The 17,606-nt window shown below is 33.8% G+C and overlaps 1 protein-coding gene across 1 annotated transcript; it reads right to left on the reverse strand.

The window, feature by feature from the left end:
* Positions 1–900: 900 nt before the first annotated feature.
* Positions 901–17,054, reverse strand: LOC129808024 (dnaJ homolog subfamily C member 7). The gene is made up of 3 exons (XM_055857681.1): positions 16,721–17,054; positions 14,083–14,333; positions 901–2,543 (listed from the first exon to the last, which is right to left on the reverse strand). Exons 1-3 carry the CDS (start codon positions 16,816–16,818, stop codon positions 1,420–1,422), a joined length of 1,473 nt encoding a protein of 490 aa, XP_055713656.1. The 5' UTR covers positions 16,819–17,054; the 3' UTR covers positions 901–1,419.
* Positions 17,055–17,606: the final 552 nt, after the last annotated feature.

Genomic DNA, 17,606 nt, shown 5'->3' on the forward strand with positions numbered 1-17,606 from the left:
AATGAATTACAAGCTGAAATTATGAAATATGCAGGCAATTAGAGGTTATGAAGATACGTGAAGACAGAAAAACAAAAATTTTGGTGTTTTTACACCATCAACCTTACCTTCCTGGATCAGGTGCCCGTAACTTGGATGATTGTCTTCCTCTGAGTAACTCAAGACCACCTTTTTTTGCTCACTTTTATCTTTTATCTTCCAAACTTCCACCACGATTCTTTCATTTCACACGATCGACGCCATGTTGCAAAGACACACTACTACGGAATGTCATAAGATTAAATGTGTACCAACAGTGTATACGTTCGATGAAAAATTTCAGGGACAAATTTGAATAAAACGAAATTGACTCAAATTTAAAGACATTTTACCATATCAAATTTGTTCCCAAAGAAAATTGTAATGGAATTATTATTAAATTTTGTAACAAAACCGTGAAAAAAATAGTTTAAACAAATAAATGTCTTTTGTAGGTACACCTAATCACTATTATATTTTATTTACTTACCTTTTACAAGTGGAAGCAGCTTTAATATCCAAATGATTTCCTTTCCCTCATGCCGGTTAAAATATTGTTGATTTTTAAAATTCCACAGTAGCTCCGGTATTCACCCTCCCATCCCCTAAATGCATGCTGCTTATACTCACTTGAAGCATATGCTGCATATCAAGAATGAAAACTATTTCGTCATGCAATAAAAATCCACTGATAATGCCGCAAAAATCACTATTTCATGATTTTCATTTATTAAAAATCAACGCAGTGCCTACTTGAGTACCCGTTTTTTTTTTTGCTGACACCATGTCCAATCAATTGTTACGTAGTCTCATTGTGAAGCAAATCAACGTACATGCTCGATAAATGAGGCCAAAGGTCAATGAACAATTCCCAAAAAAAAATTTCCATTTATCCATCTTTATTTTCTATTCCATGAAATATATTCTTACACTACAGGCAACAAATTCAAAGTTCTGCCAGCTGAGAGGGAAGAAAAAATTAGACGAGATAGTTTTGTGGGGGGAATTTGGGTGGATTTTTTTGTCATTTGGAATTTTGATTTTTAAGGCGTCTACCATTGGGAGCAATTTTCGCCAAAAATTGCGTTTTTGACAGAATTTTGACGTTTTCACCTACAGCAGTGCAGACAATTTCATTCAAAAACACATTTTTTGACGGAAATTGCTCCCAATGTGTAGAGGCCTTTAAGGCGTCTAACAATTGGGAGCAATTTTCGTCAAAAATTGCTTTTTTGAAGGAAATTGGATGCAGCGCTGTAGGCAGAAACGTCAAAAATGCAATTTTTGACAAAAATTGCTCCCAAATGTGTAGAGGCCATTACGCTCACAGAGGCATTTGTTTTTTTCTCAATATATTCCTCAAAGTGAAATATCTTTTTAAGGAGAGACAGAAAGAAAAATCTACTGGAAATGGAAATTGAATGAACCGCCATTGGTGGAGAAGAAGAATCTCTGAAAAGCTTCTGTTGGATCAAAATCAGCTCCAGTCTCATCAATATCATGTCCACTGTCATATCGTGCCTTCTTCTGTGGATCCGACAGCACCGAATATGCTTGACCCACTTCTTTGAACTTCTTCTCTTGCTCCTTCTTCTCGTCATCCGTGGAATTTGCATGTCTGTCCGGATGATGAATCAGTGCCCTTTTTCTGTAGGCCTTTTTAATCTCATCATCTGTGGCATTCTTCCCAACGCCCAATATTTTGTAGTAATCCTTCCTCTTGGAACGCTTCAGTGCCAATTTGGCATCACGCAGCATCCCCTTGATCTCCTGTGTCTTCTCCAATTTCAGCGCCTGCTCATAATCCCTCACGCATTCCTCATATTCCTCCAGTTCATTGTGACATTTGGCACGCAAGAGAATCGCCTTGAGATAGTCACTTTTGATATTCAACGCTGAATTGCAATCTTTCACTGAATCCTTCTTCGAATCCAATTTGTACGACATCAGAGCTCTGTTGTAGTACAATTTACTATTCACCTCTTTGTTACCTTCATCAATTTGCAGGGCCTCTGAATATGCAACATGAGCTTCACGGAATTTTCCCGCTTTAAAAAGTTCATTGCCATGATCCTTCTTCTCTTTCAACTGTCGCGTCTTCACTCGCCAAACCTTTGCCTTCTGATGATCCGGATCCAGGGACAGTGTTCGCTGAAAATGTATAACACTCTTGTCCAAATTGTCCAAGTAGTACAGACACAGACCCCGCACAAAGACCGCATCGGCAGCCGTTGAATCTGTCTTCATGACATTCACCGCAATGTCATTGGCCTCCTCAACGCGACCCAACAACGCCAAACACTCAGCCTTGAGCAATTTATACCTCTGACACGCCGGTGCAATCTTCAGTGCACTGTCCATCTGAAAGACCGTCGTGCGGAAGTCTTTTTTGTCGTACGAAATGACACTCTTGGCCTCCAGGTCGCGCAACTGAAGGACACTCTGAATCTCAGCATTGAGAACATTGCTCCTTGGCTCCAGATTCAGCAGAGCCTTCACCGCCTGCTCAACTCCCACGAGGTCTCCTGCAACAACATTCCCAATAAGTAACCAATACAATAATTTAAAAAAAAAAATAGCCTGAGAAGCCAAATATCAATTTAAGGGAAGATGGGGCAGGTCATGAAGGGACATTCTCAGTTTGTGCATTTCTTCACAATTTTCGTCATTACAATCATTTTTAACTGATTTTCATAGAGTTCATAGAGCACCTAAAAAATTTATCAAAATAAAGCATGTTCATGATAAGATTGTACCAAATGATTTGATATTTACATGAAAGATGTCACTAGCTCCGCATTTTCATTGTACGTAAACATTGTAACACGTGTTTTTACCTTTCTTTTAGCGAAACTCTCATCAAATTCTGTTCATTTTTCACTAAGATACAAAATAATAATGGAAAAGAGAAGAGAAGTGATCGTGTATAGGATAAATTAAGCTAATTCAAAACCTGCTCCAAATGGAAATTTTTCGCTACTCCAAATGGAAACGTCAGTGTTTTCATGATAAATACAGTATTAAATTAAAGTAGACTCTCAATCGGGAATATGGGGCAAAATGTCATCCGGTTTAGCGATAGAATTGAGCATTAAAGCCTTTGTAAATTCCACAAAATGCGCTCAATTATAAAGAATCACGATAAAATAGGAAGAACTACAGCGAATTTGAGCAAATTACAGTAGAGTCTCCTAAATTCGAACGTTCGGGGGGTATTTTTGACATTTCTCACTTTCCAAATTCGAACGATTTTTTCAAAACTAACGAGATTTGTGTAAGATTAAATTGTACTTTGAATCAAATTCCCGTACTTTCTCGCAAGTCTTAGTAGTAACATACTTCCTTTTCATTTTACACGACCATAATGTATGTAAACATTCAGGAAGAAGCACATAAATATGATTTTCATTCTCCAAAGAATACGAACTTTCTAACATAACCTCACAATTGACATTTTGAATCCAAACGTCGTTCGAATTTGAGAGATTAAGATTTGTAGAGACTCTACTGTAGCTTCATAATTAAACGTGAAAATTGTCAACAAAATTTGTCGCCCGATTGAAAAAGAGCCGATTGAGTGACAGTCTACTGTAGATAAGGTAAGTGTGCCAAATTCCGGCCAGCTTGCAATTTCGGCCACCTTTTTTGCTCCTCGAATTTCCATGAACTCTTAGATTTTACGTACTCTAGAGATTATACAATGCAAGCGAATAACAGAAAATGTAGCTTCGACAAAACAGATGACGTGAAAAAGACATTTGAAGAATTCCCGAAGAGCAAGGAACTATGAGAATGAAGGTGGCCGGAATAGGGCACCAAAGCTATGTCTACATTTTTATTCATTTTAAAATGTATTAAGAATGATTTTAGAGTAAATCAAGACGGTAAACTCTTTACAAGGTTCCAAGCAACACTCTTTCAGAAGAAAGAATAAGAAAAATCAATTTGTATTTAAAATATTACATTTCAAACTTGAGACTTTGACGCTTGCATGCAACTATGCCGAAATTTGGCACACTTACCCTAATCTGATTTTGAAGTTTTTTTTTTTTAAATATAGAATGTTTCACATTCTAAGCCCAGAAACATAAGAGATCATGATCATATAAATATAAAATATTTATTATACATAACCTTGAATGGCAGAATGAGGCCCATTCCTTAATTGAAGCTTGACTTCAATGGTAAAAAAAAAACAATAAAATTCCATGTTCAAAAAAAATATTGTTGATGTACGATAACGTTTCCAAATGTCATATCCTCGAGAGTGATCGATTGAAGTGCATAATGCAATTGATTAAAATCGTATGGAAAGTCAAACGATAATTTTGTGAAAAATTTAAATATTTTCTCAAACATCTTAAAAAGATAAAATAGAATATTTATCCATTAATTTGGAATTATTATTAATGACTTGAAATTGCAATTATATGATGATTAATAAAATGAAATAATTTTTTTCAATGGGTCTGAGCAAAATAAGCGTAAAGATTGTTACACTTCTTACATAAAAGAAACTCAACATAGGGGAAAGGCTCATAATTTTGTCCAGTTTCTTATTTTGGACAATTTGAGGATAAAATTGAACACTCAAAATAAATTGATTAAAATAATGGATTTTATTCCAATATTTGATGATTAATGAATTCTATCTAAATATTTGTTCTTTCTGGGAGATTTTGACACTAAATACGTTAAATTTTGAATATGATTTGAGTTGAAATTGCTTTGTTGACAATACAGTGTGAACAATTGCTTACGAGAAGTATAGCAGAACTTCGTGTTTACTTCAGTCTTATTTAGCTGTGATGAAGTACTAACAATGTTTCTTTGCTTTTTTTTTTGAGTGATATTATTGAATATTGTGATGATTCATGTTAGAGGTGATTTGTACATTTGACCTGAAGTGAGATTTGCCTTGTGAATTATATTTTTCGTGTGAAAAATGGGAAATTTTTTAAGACATTCACCAGTGAGGTGATGATTCTTATTTTGGACAGGTGTTTTTCTCACGAAATTTCGTGAAATTTTAACTTTTGTGATAACTAGGTTGGACAAATGCCTGAAGAAACAAAGGAGCATCATCTCTACGAAAGAGATGTAGCGAGAAATGCCTTGAAAGGCTCCCGGAAAGGTCAGGGAATGAGTGAATCCGCACGTACTTGGAGTACCGAAGTCAACTCACTTTAATGAATGATATGGAAAGTTTCCTGGCTTCTTGTGATATTCTACGTTTCCCTTACATGAACAGGAAGAGGATTTGGTAAGATTGATTTATGAAATGAAGAACATTGGGCATCCTATTGAGGCGGATTATCTGTCCAAATTTACAGCCAAGTTGGCCAAATTAATAACCAAGTTGTCCAAAATAAGAGTCAAATTCACCTCTACATATCAATTCATTTTTAAACGTATTAAAACTAATTTTAGTAAAAATAAGATGATAAATAGCTTGCCAAGTTTCTAAACAACCCTTCGGAAAAGAGAGTAACAAAAAAAGTCAATTACTATTGAAAATATTGCACTTCAAACTTGGAACATCGATGCTTATAAGCAGACTGTCCAAAATTATGAGTCCTTACCCTAATTCCTTTTTGCATTTACGCATTCTTAAGATAGTTAAGGGATTACGTTGGTCAAGAAGACTATAAAAATATAATATTTTCTCAATATTTTTTCAGCATATTAAAAAAATTGTTTAATCGAAGCTCTTAGGCATATAAAAGTACAATATTAACATAACTATATTTTCTAAATTTTTCATTTAAAAATTTTATAAATTTTGTCATTGAAACCTCATGTTTGGAAATTTGTCACTGGATGTTTGAAAAATCCTTTATTTAACGACTAGTTTAACTCATCAGGAAACAGGAAATATTAGGTTTTTGATTTTCAGATGAACAAATTCCGAGAAATCTTATCCATCGAAAAGTATGTGTTTTTTTTTAAATGTCATCAAAAATCAAGTCCCACAGAATAAATTTGACTGCTCGAACTCAAAAAGAGAGCAGTTATATAATCGATTTTTTTCAACTTATCACTCTTCGGAAAACGATCCAGTTACCCCACTTTACTATAGTAATATTTTAAAAACAAAATTAAAGAATGTCTTTATTCGATTATATAATCCTGAGGTGACATGATATTTTTTCGATAGTATCGACTATTGATTGTTCAAACAATGCGTAAAAATCGTCATTCATTTAATCTAACAAATATAGATTTATCGATACTATCGATTCGATAGCATCGATCGATATTTAAAAAAAAATGTTTTTAAAAATGACTGAATAAAAAATTAATATTTTGCAATACTTTAACTCAATATTTATTGTAAGCTTCGTCAGCCTTGCAATAAATCCTTAACACAAAAAATACAAAAATAAAAATTGAACATAGTACAACGTACAACTCGGAATTCCTGCATAAAGAATTAATGTATTTGAGAGAAATATGAGTTGTTGTTTTGGAGTACGTTCAATATTTTCTCGTGCAAAGGACATTCGTTGCACTCATTTGCAAATAACCGCTATATAACTGTGATAAAAATAGATTTCACCTGGACAGAGTTTTCATTTTAGTTCAAGGACTCTTGTTGCGTTGCTATATTTTGCTACACAAGACAACTAGAAAAATCAATAGCATCCTCATTTGTCGGATGATTATTCTAAAAATTCCCATATTTTTTGCAAAAAGGTCAATTTCAAGTCAAAAAAGAAATTAATATAAAAATTTTCCCCTTGAATTTGACTAAGAGAATTCTTTAAACAATATCTTTGCTACATAATCCATGAAATAGCAACAGTCCTACGACAAACCATTTAATATTATTCAAATCCGCTCAATTACTATTCATCAACACCCATTTCATTTATTTGCTAAATTTTCCAATCAACACCTTTTTCCGTCTATTTTGTATTATTTGCAGAGGCTCAGTAGTTGCTTTATTCTGCTTTATTAAAGAAAACGGCATTGAATACAATATCTTTCTCTATATTACTTTGCCAAAGTAGTAAAATGTTCAGTCAAAGGAAATACAGATTTTTTTGTGGTATGCAATTTTCTGCATGTCTAGTTGTGCTTCCTCAACCAGTAAAAAATGAAAGAGTGCTAGGAAATGTTTTATAAAGAATATTTTCTTTTTAAAAATTGTACAAAAAAAAACAATAAATTGCCTTGAAGATGGAAGAAAGATTTAATTAAATTTCTTAATGGCATTTCCTCCTGTATTTTCTTCTTTCTTATTTGGGAAGCTATCAAAAATAGAACTGAAATTTCTTACAGAGATGAAGAACGTCATAGTGAGAACTGAGAACACTTCACTAAGTTATACAGGGTGTATGAAAAAAGAAACTATAAAAAATATACATTGATAGATCAACCTAACGAACGAATGTTTAATTTATTTGTTAAGGGCTCTGCACATTGTGAGATATTTTCCTCAAAACCCTTCTTTCATTCAAAATGATCCATTTTGACGAAGATCTCTTACAAAGTGTAGAAGTCGTGAAAAGAAGTGTCGGAATTCCATCAAAAAGACATTTTTTTTTATGTAAATCAATCCCAATGTGTAGAGGCCTTTAAATGCAAAAGCTGCAGCACACTAAAACCATGAACTGATTGTACAATATTTTCGTCAAAATAAAGCATTTCAAAATGCTCCATTTTGACGAAAATATTGTACAATCAGCTTTGAAAATATAGCTTCAAGGAAACTTCAAACGCGATTATCTCACAATCTTCTTTCTAGATTAAGATTTTGGTTTTACTTAAAATAAATTTAGTATGTTTTTATTTTGAGCCAATAATAGATAAATATCAAACCAGTCGACGGATTGAATACGATTTAAAAAGAAATTAAACAATGTATATTAATTTTGAAGTAGTTGAATACAACATTTAATAACAACCAATCTTATTTTAGTATTTAAAATTTAAAAATATGCTTTTTTTAATTTTTCACTTCATTTGAAAAATGTGACAAATAATATTTTACATTTTATGACATTTTTATGGTCCAAATCTTTCCTTGATATAAGAAAGCATTACTTAAAGCTATCTATAAGTGCTGCCTGTGTTCCAGTACATTTGGGATTGATTTTAGAAATTGTACGATTGTTTATAAAAATTTTACAGAATCAAATTAAGAAACTTTCTGGTTTGATTTTAGAAACTTAAAACTTAATTTTAGAAGCTTTGCAGGATTAATTATATAAACTTTTCCGGTTAGTTTTAGACACAGAACCCTTAAGCTTATATTTTCACAGTTCGATTTTAGAAAACGCGCACACCTCAAGCATAAAGAAAAAGGTTAATAAAAGGTTAATACATCAAATCCCAACTGCCTTAGAATGAACGACCTTAGTTGTGTGTAAAATAACACGCACAGACCAATCACAAAACGATTTAGATTACGCTTAAAATCACGCACAGCTCAATCATAAAAGTGTTAATGCACTAAAAATCACGCACATAAAACGATCAATACGCTTAAAAAAGCGTAAGCGTAATTTTAAGCGCATTAAACGTTTTATGATTGAGCTGTGCGCATTTTCAAGCTCAATCTGAACCGTTTTATGATTGACCTGTGCGTGTTTTAAGCGCTTTCCGAAAAACCGATCTAAGGATTTCTTGTTCTTTTAGAATTGTTATACAGAAAACGTAATTGAACATCTTTTCATCCTTAAGACGTCTACACATTGCGAGCAATTTTCGTCAAAAATTGCGTTTTTGACAGAAATTTGACGTTTCCACCTACAACACTGCAGGTAATTTCCTTCAAAAAAGCAATTTTTGACAAAAATTGCTCCCAATGTGTAGAGGCCATTACACAATAACTTCAATTCATTCTTTCCATCAATTTTTTCAACGTCAAATGTTAAAGAAAAACATCTCAAATTATTTTACGGATAATATATTTAAAAAAAAAATGAAAATTAAAAAATCTTTTGTAAAATTAGCAAAGAGTTCTATCTAGTAAGATCAAATATTAAGCAACACTAGTACGCTTTTCTAATTGCTTTGGCAGCTTTTTAAATAATTGGAGGGATAAATGGTACTGTTCTCTCTGTGGGGTTCGAGCAGAAATAATTGAAACAGTAGGGGAAAGTGGTCTGCCTTTGAATGCGGCAGCCTTTGGACATTTATTTTTCTCCCTTATTTCCCAAAGCAAAAATTCTATTTTATTAATCGAAGTTAATAGAAAATAGTTAGTTGTATTGATTATAGTTTAGAGTATAGGATTTTTGCTTTGGAAAATAAGAGAAAAATTGAAATATTCAAAGGCTGCCGCATTCAAAGACAGGCCACTCTCCCCTAAATAAGTTTACTTTTCAGTTGTTGAATATCAAAATTTTCTACATGTACAGAAATTACGCTTTAGAAATAAAGTGCATAAAACATTAGTTTCACATATACATTTTGCAGATGAACTAATACATTCTTAAGAAATAATTAAAGAAAAAAAAAACGATTTTCGACCAAGAGTGTATATTTTTACATGGGATATTTTTATATAACTGGATTCCAAACTTTAAATGTTTTTTTACAGCTATAGAAATTATATTGATTTTCATTTTACAAGAAATTTTTTTTTAAACAAAATTCGGAAATATGCAAAAAATATGCAAAAATGCAAATATGCAAATAAACATAATATATGTCAAAATATGTATTTTTAAACAGGGTTTATTAGAATCGCAAGAGCCCAATTCGTGAAGATAAAGGGTCAAATAGGGCCTGAGAACGCTTAATAAAAACATGCAAATACATATTTTGGCCAGCTCTAGTAATAACCTTTCGAAGAAACAAAGCCACTCCAATGCCATCTGTGGTCACTAATGGCTTCTACACATTGGGAGAAATTTTTGTTAAAAATTGCTTTTTGAACGAAATTCCCTGCAGTTCTGTAGGTAGAAACTTCAAAATTCTATCAAAAAAGCAATTTTGATGAAAATTGGTCTGAATGTGTAGACGCCTTTAAGGAAATTGCCTGCACTGGTACAGGTGGTAACACTAAAAGTCTGTCAAAAAACCATTTTTTCACTAAAATAGTTCCCAAATGTGTAGAGTTAAGGAAATATTCTCGTTTTGAATTGGGAGAAATTTTCGTCAAATGAAGCATATTGGCGTAATTTACTTCAAAACGCTCCATTTTGACAAAAAAAAAAATATCTTCCAAAACTGATTTTAATCTAAAATTTGTATGTTTTTCCTACCATTTTGTCTTTATTCCAATAAAATTCAACAAAAAAACTGAAAATATTACAGTGTTTTAAATTTGTTGCAGTCTTTCTCAACCACCCTGTGTATACCTAAATTTATCTCAATTGACGAAAATTTTGAGAGAGAGAAAAAAGTTTTCTTTTTGTGCTAAACTCATCTTTCGTCAAGTATTAGATGAAAAAAATCTTTTTTCTTTAAAACAGGGCATTAAATGTCAAGGTTATTGAAATTCATAATAATTTAGTAAAATATTTATCAATTGTCGATTATCGTTATCTTTTTTTTTTGGCGCCAAGATCTTGCGTACAATTTGTGCTAATTTGATAGAAAAAATAACCACTCCCAAAGTAAATAAGATTGTTTTGATTTTTTCCTCCTCTTCATCTCCAGAGGAATCCATAGAAATTTATATAGAATTGAAGAAGGTTCATTATTTTTGGTCCAATACAACTTATTTTTGATATCTTTTCAGGGCCAACCGGAAGAGAAGATTCTGCCATCAACCAGTAATTTGTATAGAAGAATTTATTATCTCATCGTTAGACGAAAAATACATACATGATTTTTTTGCTTCCCTTCTCAATAAATCACATGTTTCCGAATTTTTCTTTTTGATTTATGACGATGAAATTCACTTTTTTCTTCTTCTCTTTTTACTCTAACACAAGAAAAATATTCTTCCAATTCTATAAATCCTCTCCATATTCCCTTCTTGGCAGGAAGTTAAAAATTAATCTCGGTGAATTATTTAGAAATTTAATATGAATACACAATGTTTCTCCACCGCAATTTTGCACGAGAAATTTGAGAAACTGATAAGAAAATGTTGCAAGAGGAAAAGCAAGTTAATTAAATAGTCCAATATAATATAAATTCTTCAAGTTTAATGTGACCTTCTTCCTATATACGTAAATTGCGAAGTTATCAAAGTGTTTTCTGTTATCTTTCATTATCAATTGGCCAGAAATATTCACGTCATATTTCTCTGGCTTATTGATGTAGAGAACACTTTCTCAATATTTATCGTATACCTAATCAACTTAATCATATTCGATATTAGAGGGAATTATCTAGAAGTAGATTGATTACATGTTTTAGGTGTTGTTTAATTTGAAATAGAAAAAAAATCCATTGGGAGAAAGTTGATTCTCTTAGAAATAGAGCCCCTCTCGAGCTCGATGGCTATTTATTAGTAAAATTAGGGAAAATTTTCCATAAATATAAAAAAAATAAATATTTCGAAAAATTATTTGTAAATGTTTATGATTTCCTATTAAGGACTTACGAAATGCTCGTAAATCGTATAACCATCTAAAAAGTTTGTAAAAAGTTTGTAGTTTTTTACAAACAATATTCAGAATATGATCACTTGACAAGTATTTTTTATTCAATTGCAAATACTTGATAGTACATCTTTGTTTGTCTAGCCAAACTTTACGAAGAAATGACAAAATTTTACAAACTTTTTTTGTCTGTTTACAAACAATTGGAACTTGTTCGAATTTTATAAAAAAAAAGATGTTGTTTACCCTGTTCACCTTTTGACAAATTTTTTTATCACATTTTATGCGGAAAAACATCCTTTCGACAAACTTTTAAGAAGACCAAAATTGGCCACTGATTTGACAAAACTTTTCTGTATTTTGTATGGAGGAACATCCTTTTTACAAACTTTTCTTGCAAATATTACAAGACATTTTTTCAGAGTACAAAGGGAAAGCTTTCAGGTTTCGCACTTCATATTTTTCTCAGAATTAAAACTTAAGTAAAGAAATATAGAAAAAATATGATGTGTACAAAGCCTGAAAGCTTTCACCTCTATGAAATTTTCTTCAAAAGTAAAATTTTCTTCATAAAGTAAAAATTCACTTCTCTTTCTTTTTGAAAAGATTTATATAACTCTCTCCCACTCTGTCGGTCTCAAAATTGGATTGAAGTAAATTTAATTTCCTGTGATGTTCAAAAGAAGAAGAAGGGTGCGAAAGAGTAGGATAGACATATACAAAACTTTTAAGAAAGAAAGGGACGCAAATTTTGACTTTATGAAATTTTTGTGATCGAAAACGTGTGCCAGAGGCATAAAAAATAAAATTTTGTCAGTATAAAATAAAATTTGGTCAGTAAAAAATTAAATTCGGTCGGAGAAAAGTCAAATTTGGTCGGTAAAAAGTCAAATTTAGTCAGTAACAAATCAAATTTGGTAAGTGAAAAATCAAAATTGATCAGTAAAAAATGAAATTTGATCTGTAAAATATAAAAATGGTCAGTAAAAAATAAAGAACCTGGTCAATAAAAAATCAAATTTTCTGTGCTTCGGAAAGTTATCTGTGTCGCCTATTGAGGCAAAGGGAAATTTTCTGTGTTTTGGGAAGATATCAGTAGCACCGGTTTAATTTTTGTACAAAATTTAGGAAAGACGAAATATACTAAAATACGAAGTTTCCGCAATACGAAATGTGCAATACTTTTTATCCGGATATGCAAAGTTTTAACTTTTATTGATTTCCTTTTAGTTTTTATTGACTAAATCATTATTCACTGATCATATTTAATTTTCGACTGATTAAATTTCAGATTTTACTGATTAAAAAAATACTGACCAAATTTGACTTTTTACCGACCAAATTTGACTTTTCTCCGACCGACTTTGATTTTTTCCTGACCAAATTTTTATTTTATACTCACCAAATTTTAGTTATTACTGACCAAATTTTATTTATTACTGACCAAATTTAATTTTTTACTGACCAAATTTTATTTTTTTACCGACTAAATTTGATTTTTTACTGATTAAATTTGACTTCACCGACCAAATTTTATTTTTTACTGACCAAATTCAATTTTTTCAGATCTTTTAAGTTTTTTATGGGTCCGGCACACCTTTTTGATCAGGAAAATTTCATGAAGTTGAAATTCGGATCCCTTTCTTTCTCGCATGTTTTGCATATGTCTATCTCATTCTCTCGCACTCTTCTTCTTCTCTTAAACATCACTCCAAATTCAATTTAACTCAATCGAATTTGGTATGTGAAAGAATGAGATAGTCATATGCAAAATATGTGAGAAAGAAAGGGTTTCGAATTTCGACTTCATGAAATTTTCCTGATCTAAAAGGTGTGCCCGAGCCATTACTGACCATATTTAATTTTTTACTGACCAAATTTGATAAAAGTTATTACCGTTATTACGTATTGGACATTATGCCCAGATGTTTTTGACATTTGAATGAGAGTGAGTGAGATCTAGATCTAGTCATCTCTCTTACTCTCAAGGGAAATTTTGAAAACATGTTTACAGACAAAAGTTATTGTGCGTTGGGCATAATGCCCAGCATTATTGGAATTGGAATTGTGTTAAATATTCCAAAGGGGAAATAACGAAATACGGTAAACATTTACGATAAAAATTTTTTTAATAAAAAATCCCATTTATTTGCACCATTTATTTTGCCTAAAACCCATGTGATATCCCCCTTGATTATACGTGAAAAAAAATGCCACGCACTTGAAGAAAGAATAACAAATAATCTATAAAGATTTCCGGAGAAATTATAAAAGATAGATGAATCATCAAATTCAGACAGTGGAAGATACCCAATATTTTCGTGTTTCAGTAATTCCAAAATTTCTTGCACGACCAATAAACTTTGGAAAAAAATTATTTCACAATAATTTTCCACTAATTTGCAATCTGACGTAAACGGGCCAGTAAAAAAAACGAAGGCAGAAGAAGAGAATTCCCAACGAGTGGGTGTGATTCACGAGGTAGGTCGGGGGCTCAAATTGGCAGTAATTAACTGGGCAAATAGACAAGAGAGACATTGGTTTCTATGGAACTCACCCAGCATGAGGCAGCACTTGGCAATGCGAATGAAGCCCTTCTCAAAGGATGGATCCAGGTCGATGGCTTGCCTGGCATCACTGAGGGCCTGTTTGTAGTCACCCAGCATCATGTGGCAGGCGGCTCGGTTGCCAAAGAAGGCCGGCAGGTTGGGGCACAGTGAGATAGCATCGGAGTAGAGCTTGAGGGCAGCTGAATAGTTCTTGATCTTGTACTGTTCATTCCCCAGATCCTTTTTCTTCTCAGCCAGTCTGAAATGACAGAAATTGGCTATTAGGTATGATTCCTTCTAATCACACCTATTGTAATCCTCGGATTTTCTCAAAGTGCTCAGATCGTGCTGAAATTCACAAGGTATATGTTTTGAACATCCCTGATACCGAAAATCATAAGCCGGCAATTTCGGGTCCGGCTGCCGTCCGGCCGGCCGTCCGACCGTCCGTAGTACGCAATATCCCTGGTTTGGATAGAGATATCTTCATATTTTTTTTTTTAATATATCTACGCGCGCGTACGACGATTTCCCTGCTATTAGTTTTTTGAAAAACCGGTTCTAAACCGGTTAAAAATCACGTTTTGTAGTTTATCTCGAAATCTAAGCATGCGATTTTGAATTTTTTATGTTTATCTTGTAGCCCAGAAAATTTAGACCAATTTAAAAAAAAAGAAATTAAGACATTCGTCGAACGGTTCTCGAGATATTTCACTTTAAAGATTTCAATTTTAAGAAAATTTGCTATTAGCGTCAGGCGGAAAAAAAGCGGGAGAAGCGGCGTCGGACAAGCTTTTCCCATTTATATAGCACTCTCTCACTCTCCCTCTACATGGTGAGTCTATATTCGAAGATTTGTAAGGTGGCATATGCAATTCACGATCCGCGATGTCTTTCGCGGATCTTCGCGAGGCGCTAATTTGCGCGGGGCGCGTAATTTTTCGCGGAGTTTCGCGGGTCGCGTATTTTTTCGCGAATTTTCTCGGGGCGCGAATTTTTTCGCTGATTTTCGCGGGGGGCGAATTTTTTCTCTGACTTTTACGCGGCACGAATTTTTCGCGGAGTTTCGCGGGTCGCGTATTTTTTCGCGAATTTTCTCGGGGCGCGAATTTTTTCGCTGATTTTCGCGGGGCGCGAATTTTTTCTCTCGACTTTTACGGGGCACGAATTTTTCGCGGATTTTCGCAGGGCGTGAAATTTTTCGCGGTTCGCGTATTTTTTCACGAATTTTCGCGGATTTTTACGCGGGCGCGTAATTTTTCGCGGAGTTTCGCGGGTCGCGTATTTTTTCGCGAATTTTTGCGGGGCACGAATTTTTTCGATGATTTTCGTGAGGCGCAAATTTTTTCTCCCTGATTTTTGCGGGGCGCGAATTTTTCGCTGATTTTCGCGGGGCGCGATTTTCTCGGGTCGCTGACAGAGGTTCTCAATGAATGTATCTCTCTAACTTTCATAGTTTCCGAGATAATCGACTTTAAAGATTTTCAGACACTTTTATGCATTTCTCTTCCAATTTTCTTAATTTTCCAGTGAAATTTTGCACATATCAAGCCTGAAAGAGGCTCAACATGGACATAAAGTTTGATGCCTCTATCTTTCATAGTTTCCGAGATAATCAACTTTAAAGATTTTCAGACACTTTTATGCATTTCTCATCCAATTTTTTTTCATTTTCAAGTGAAATTTTGCTCATATCAAGCCTGAAAGAGGCTCTAAATTGACGTAAAGTTTGAGGCCTCTATCTCTTATAGTTTCCGAGCTAATTGACTTTAAAGATTTTCAGACACTTTTATGCATTTCTCATCCAATTTTTTTCATTTTCAAGTGAAATTTTGCACATATCAAGCCTGAAAGTGGCACTAAATGGGTGTAAAGTTTGAGGCCTCTATCTCTTATAGTTTCCGAGATAATCGACTTTAAAGATTTTCAGACACTTTTATGCATTTCTCATCCAATTTTCCTCATTAATATAACGATAATAAGTTACATACAATTTAAACGAAATTTGCATTATTTATCTATAAATATCGTTCAAGTTTGCCACAATCCGAATTTGCAACGAAGGAATCACACCTCTATAAGCAGATCTAGGCTTATCACTGGCTTTGACTCTGTGCTGGGATAACAAAAACAACACCTGGGAATTGAGTCTCGCATGATGCAAGTCTGAGTCACACGGTGTACCGGTTCCCCGCCTGAAATCACTTGGATCTCTTGGCGGAGAGCAAAAGAGCCCACGCAATGTTCTCAATCCCAAAATGAAAAATTTTAATATTCATTTGACTTCCACCTCTTTGTGATGGCGTCGAAAGGTCATCCACTCCATTTCTCTGGAGCTCATAATCTTCCATTGCGATGTGTCCGGGACTGAATTCCCGGAAGCCCCTGGACTGGCCCCCCATCAACAAAACGTGGGGCAATCAGATACAAAAAAAAAACACAAACACAAACACAGAGAAAGTTATGCAAATGTGGAGGGGCCTCATTGTGGCACCAAAAATAGCTTCCCAGCCATCCACCGTCAGTCATTCAACCCCAAAACTATGCTCAACAAATGTGGGTTAACGGGTGGAAAATTTTCCAACTGCTCCCCATTCTCCGTAGCAACAAACAAAGCCCCCAATTGAGTGACAAAAAAAAACTTACGAAATTGAGTCTTGGGGCAGGAGATCGTCGTCCATTGCTGTTCCACTTCCTACATTCACCTCCTCGTCGTCTGTGATCACAATTGGGCTGGTATCCATTGTATATCGCACTCAACTACACCCTTATGCACTTCCACTATCCACCTCACGGGGCTCTTTTTCACGCAATCACGGGGAAAAATGTGAAAATAGAAGCTTTCTGCTTGGAGTGTCGAATGACTTTTGCTCCCCACTTTTGCGCACGACCCCTTCAGAGACACGAAACACTGTCAGATTAACTGTCCATGGGACATGTCCCAGGACAATCTTTTCTCAACGTAGATTGCTCTAATTCTACGAATTCTACATAAATTAGAAATTTTGAAAATTTATTTGTCCTCATAGAAATAAAAATCGCATTTCATATCTTTTTTATTCCTTTGAAACAATTTCTCTACTGTTTTTTAATGTGATTGCTGTGATTTGACTATGGAAATGTCCGATTTTATTCCACTGTGGTAGGTACCCATCAAATAAGGTCGGTGGATTTATCTGGGAAATTTCAAATGTATCATCGGAAAACTAGGCGATTGATCTGCAGAGGAATCCACTACCAGTCTTTATGGTTTAAATTTAATCCAGAGGGCTAATTTTTAAACTCTCACTCGCACCCGCGAGCTCTTTAGTGGCCGAGAGAAATTGACTCGCACACTCCGCGAACCAACCGCACCAACGCGCACAACCTAATTTTGAAGTGTCAAATGGACTCCCGGTATTGTACTTCAAAAATTGGGCTTAAAGTTATTAAATTGGGCTTCGAAATCGATAAAACTTGGTTCTGTGATTCATGTGCAAGTAGTCTTCAGTGATTTTTACTCGAAATTAAGTCAATTTTTAATAGTTTTAAC

This window comes from Phlebotomus papatasi, chromosome 3 (assembly GCF_024763615.1).
Source record: "Phlebotomus papatasi isolate M1 chromosome 3, Ppap_2.1, whole genome shotgun sequence".
Taxonomy (NCBI): Eukaryota; Metazoa; Arthropoda; class Insecta; order Diptera; family Psychodidae; genus Phlebotomus; species Phlebotomus papatasi.

Excerpts from the sequence above, each read along its gene's own strand:
- LOC129808024 (XM_055857681.1), bottom strand. The coding sequence starts at position 16,818 with ATGGATACCAGCCCAATTGTGATCACAGACGACGAGGAGGTGAATGTA. Across the intron at positions 14,334-16,720 it reads CTGCCCCAAGACTCAATTTC|ACTGGCTGAGAAGAAAAAGG; the intron begins GTAAGTTTTTTT and ends CTGTCATTTCAG. Across the intron at positions 2,544-14,082 it reads CAAGTGCTGCCTCATGCTGG|GAGACCTCGTGGGAGTTGAG; the intron begins GTGAGTTCCATA and ends ATGTTGTTGCAG.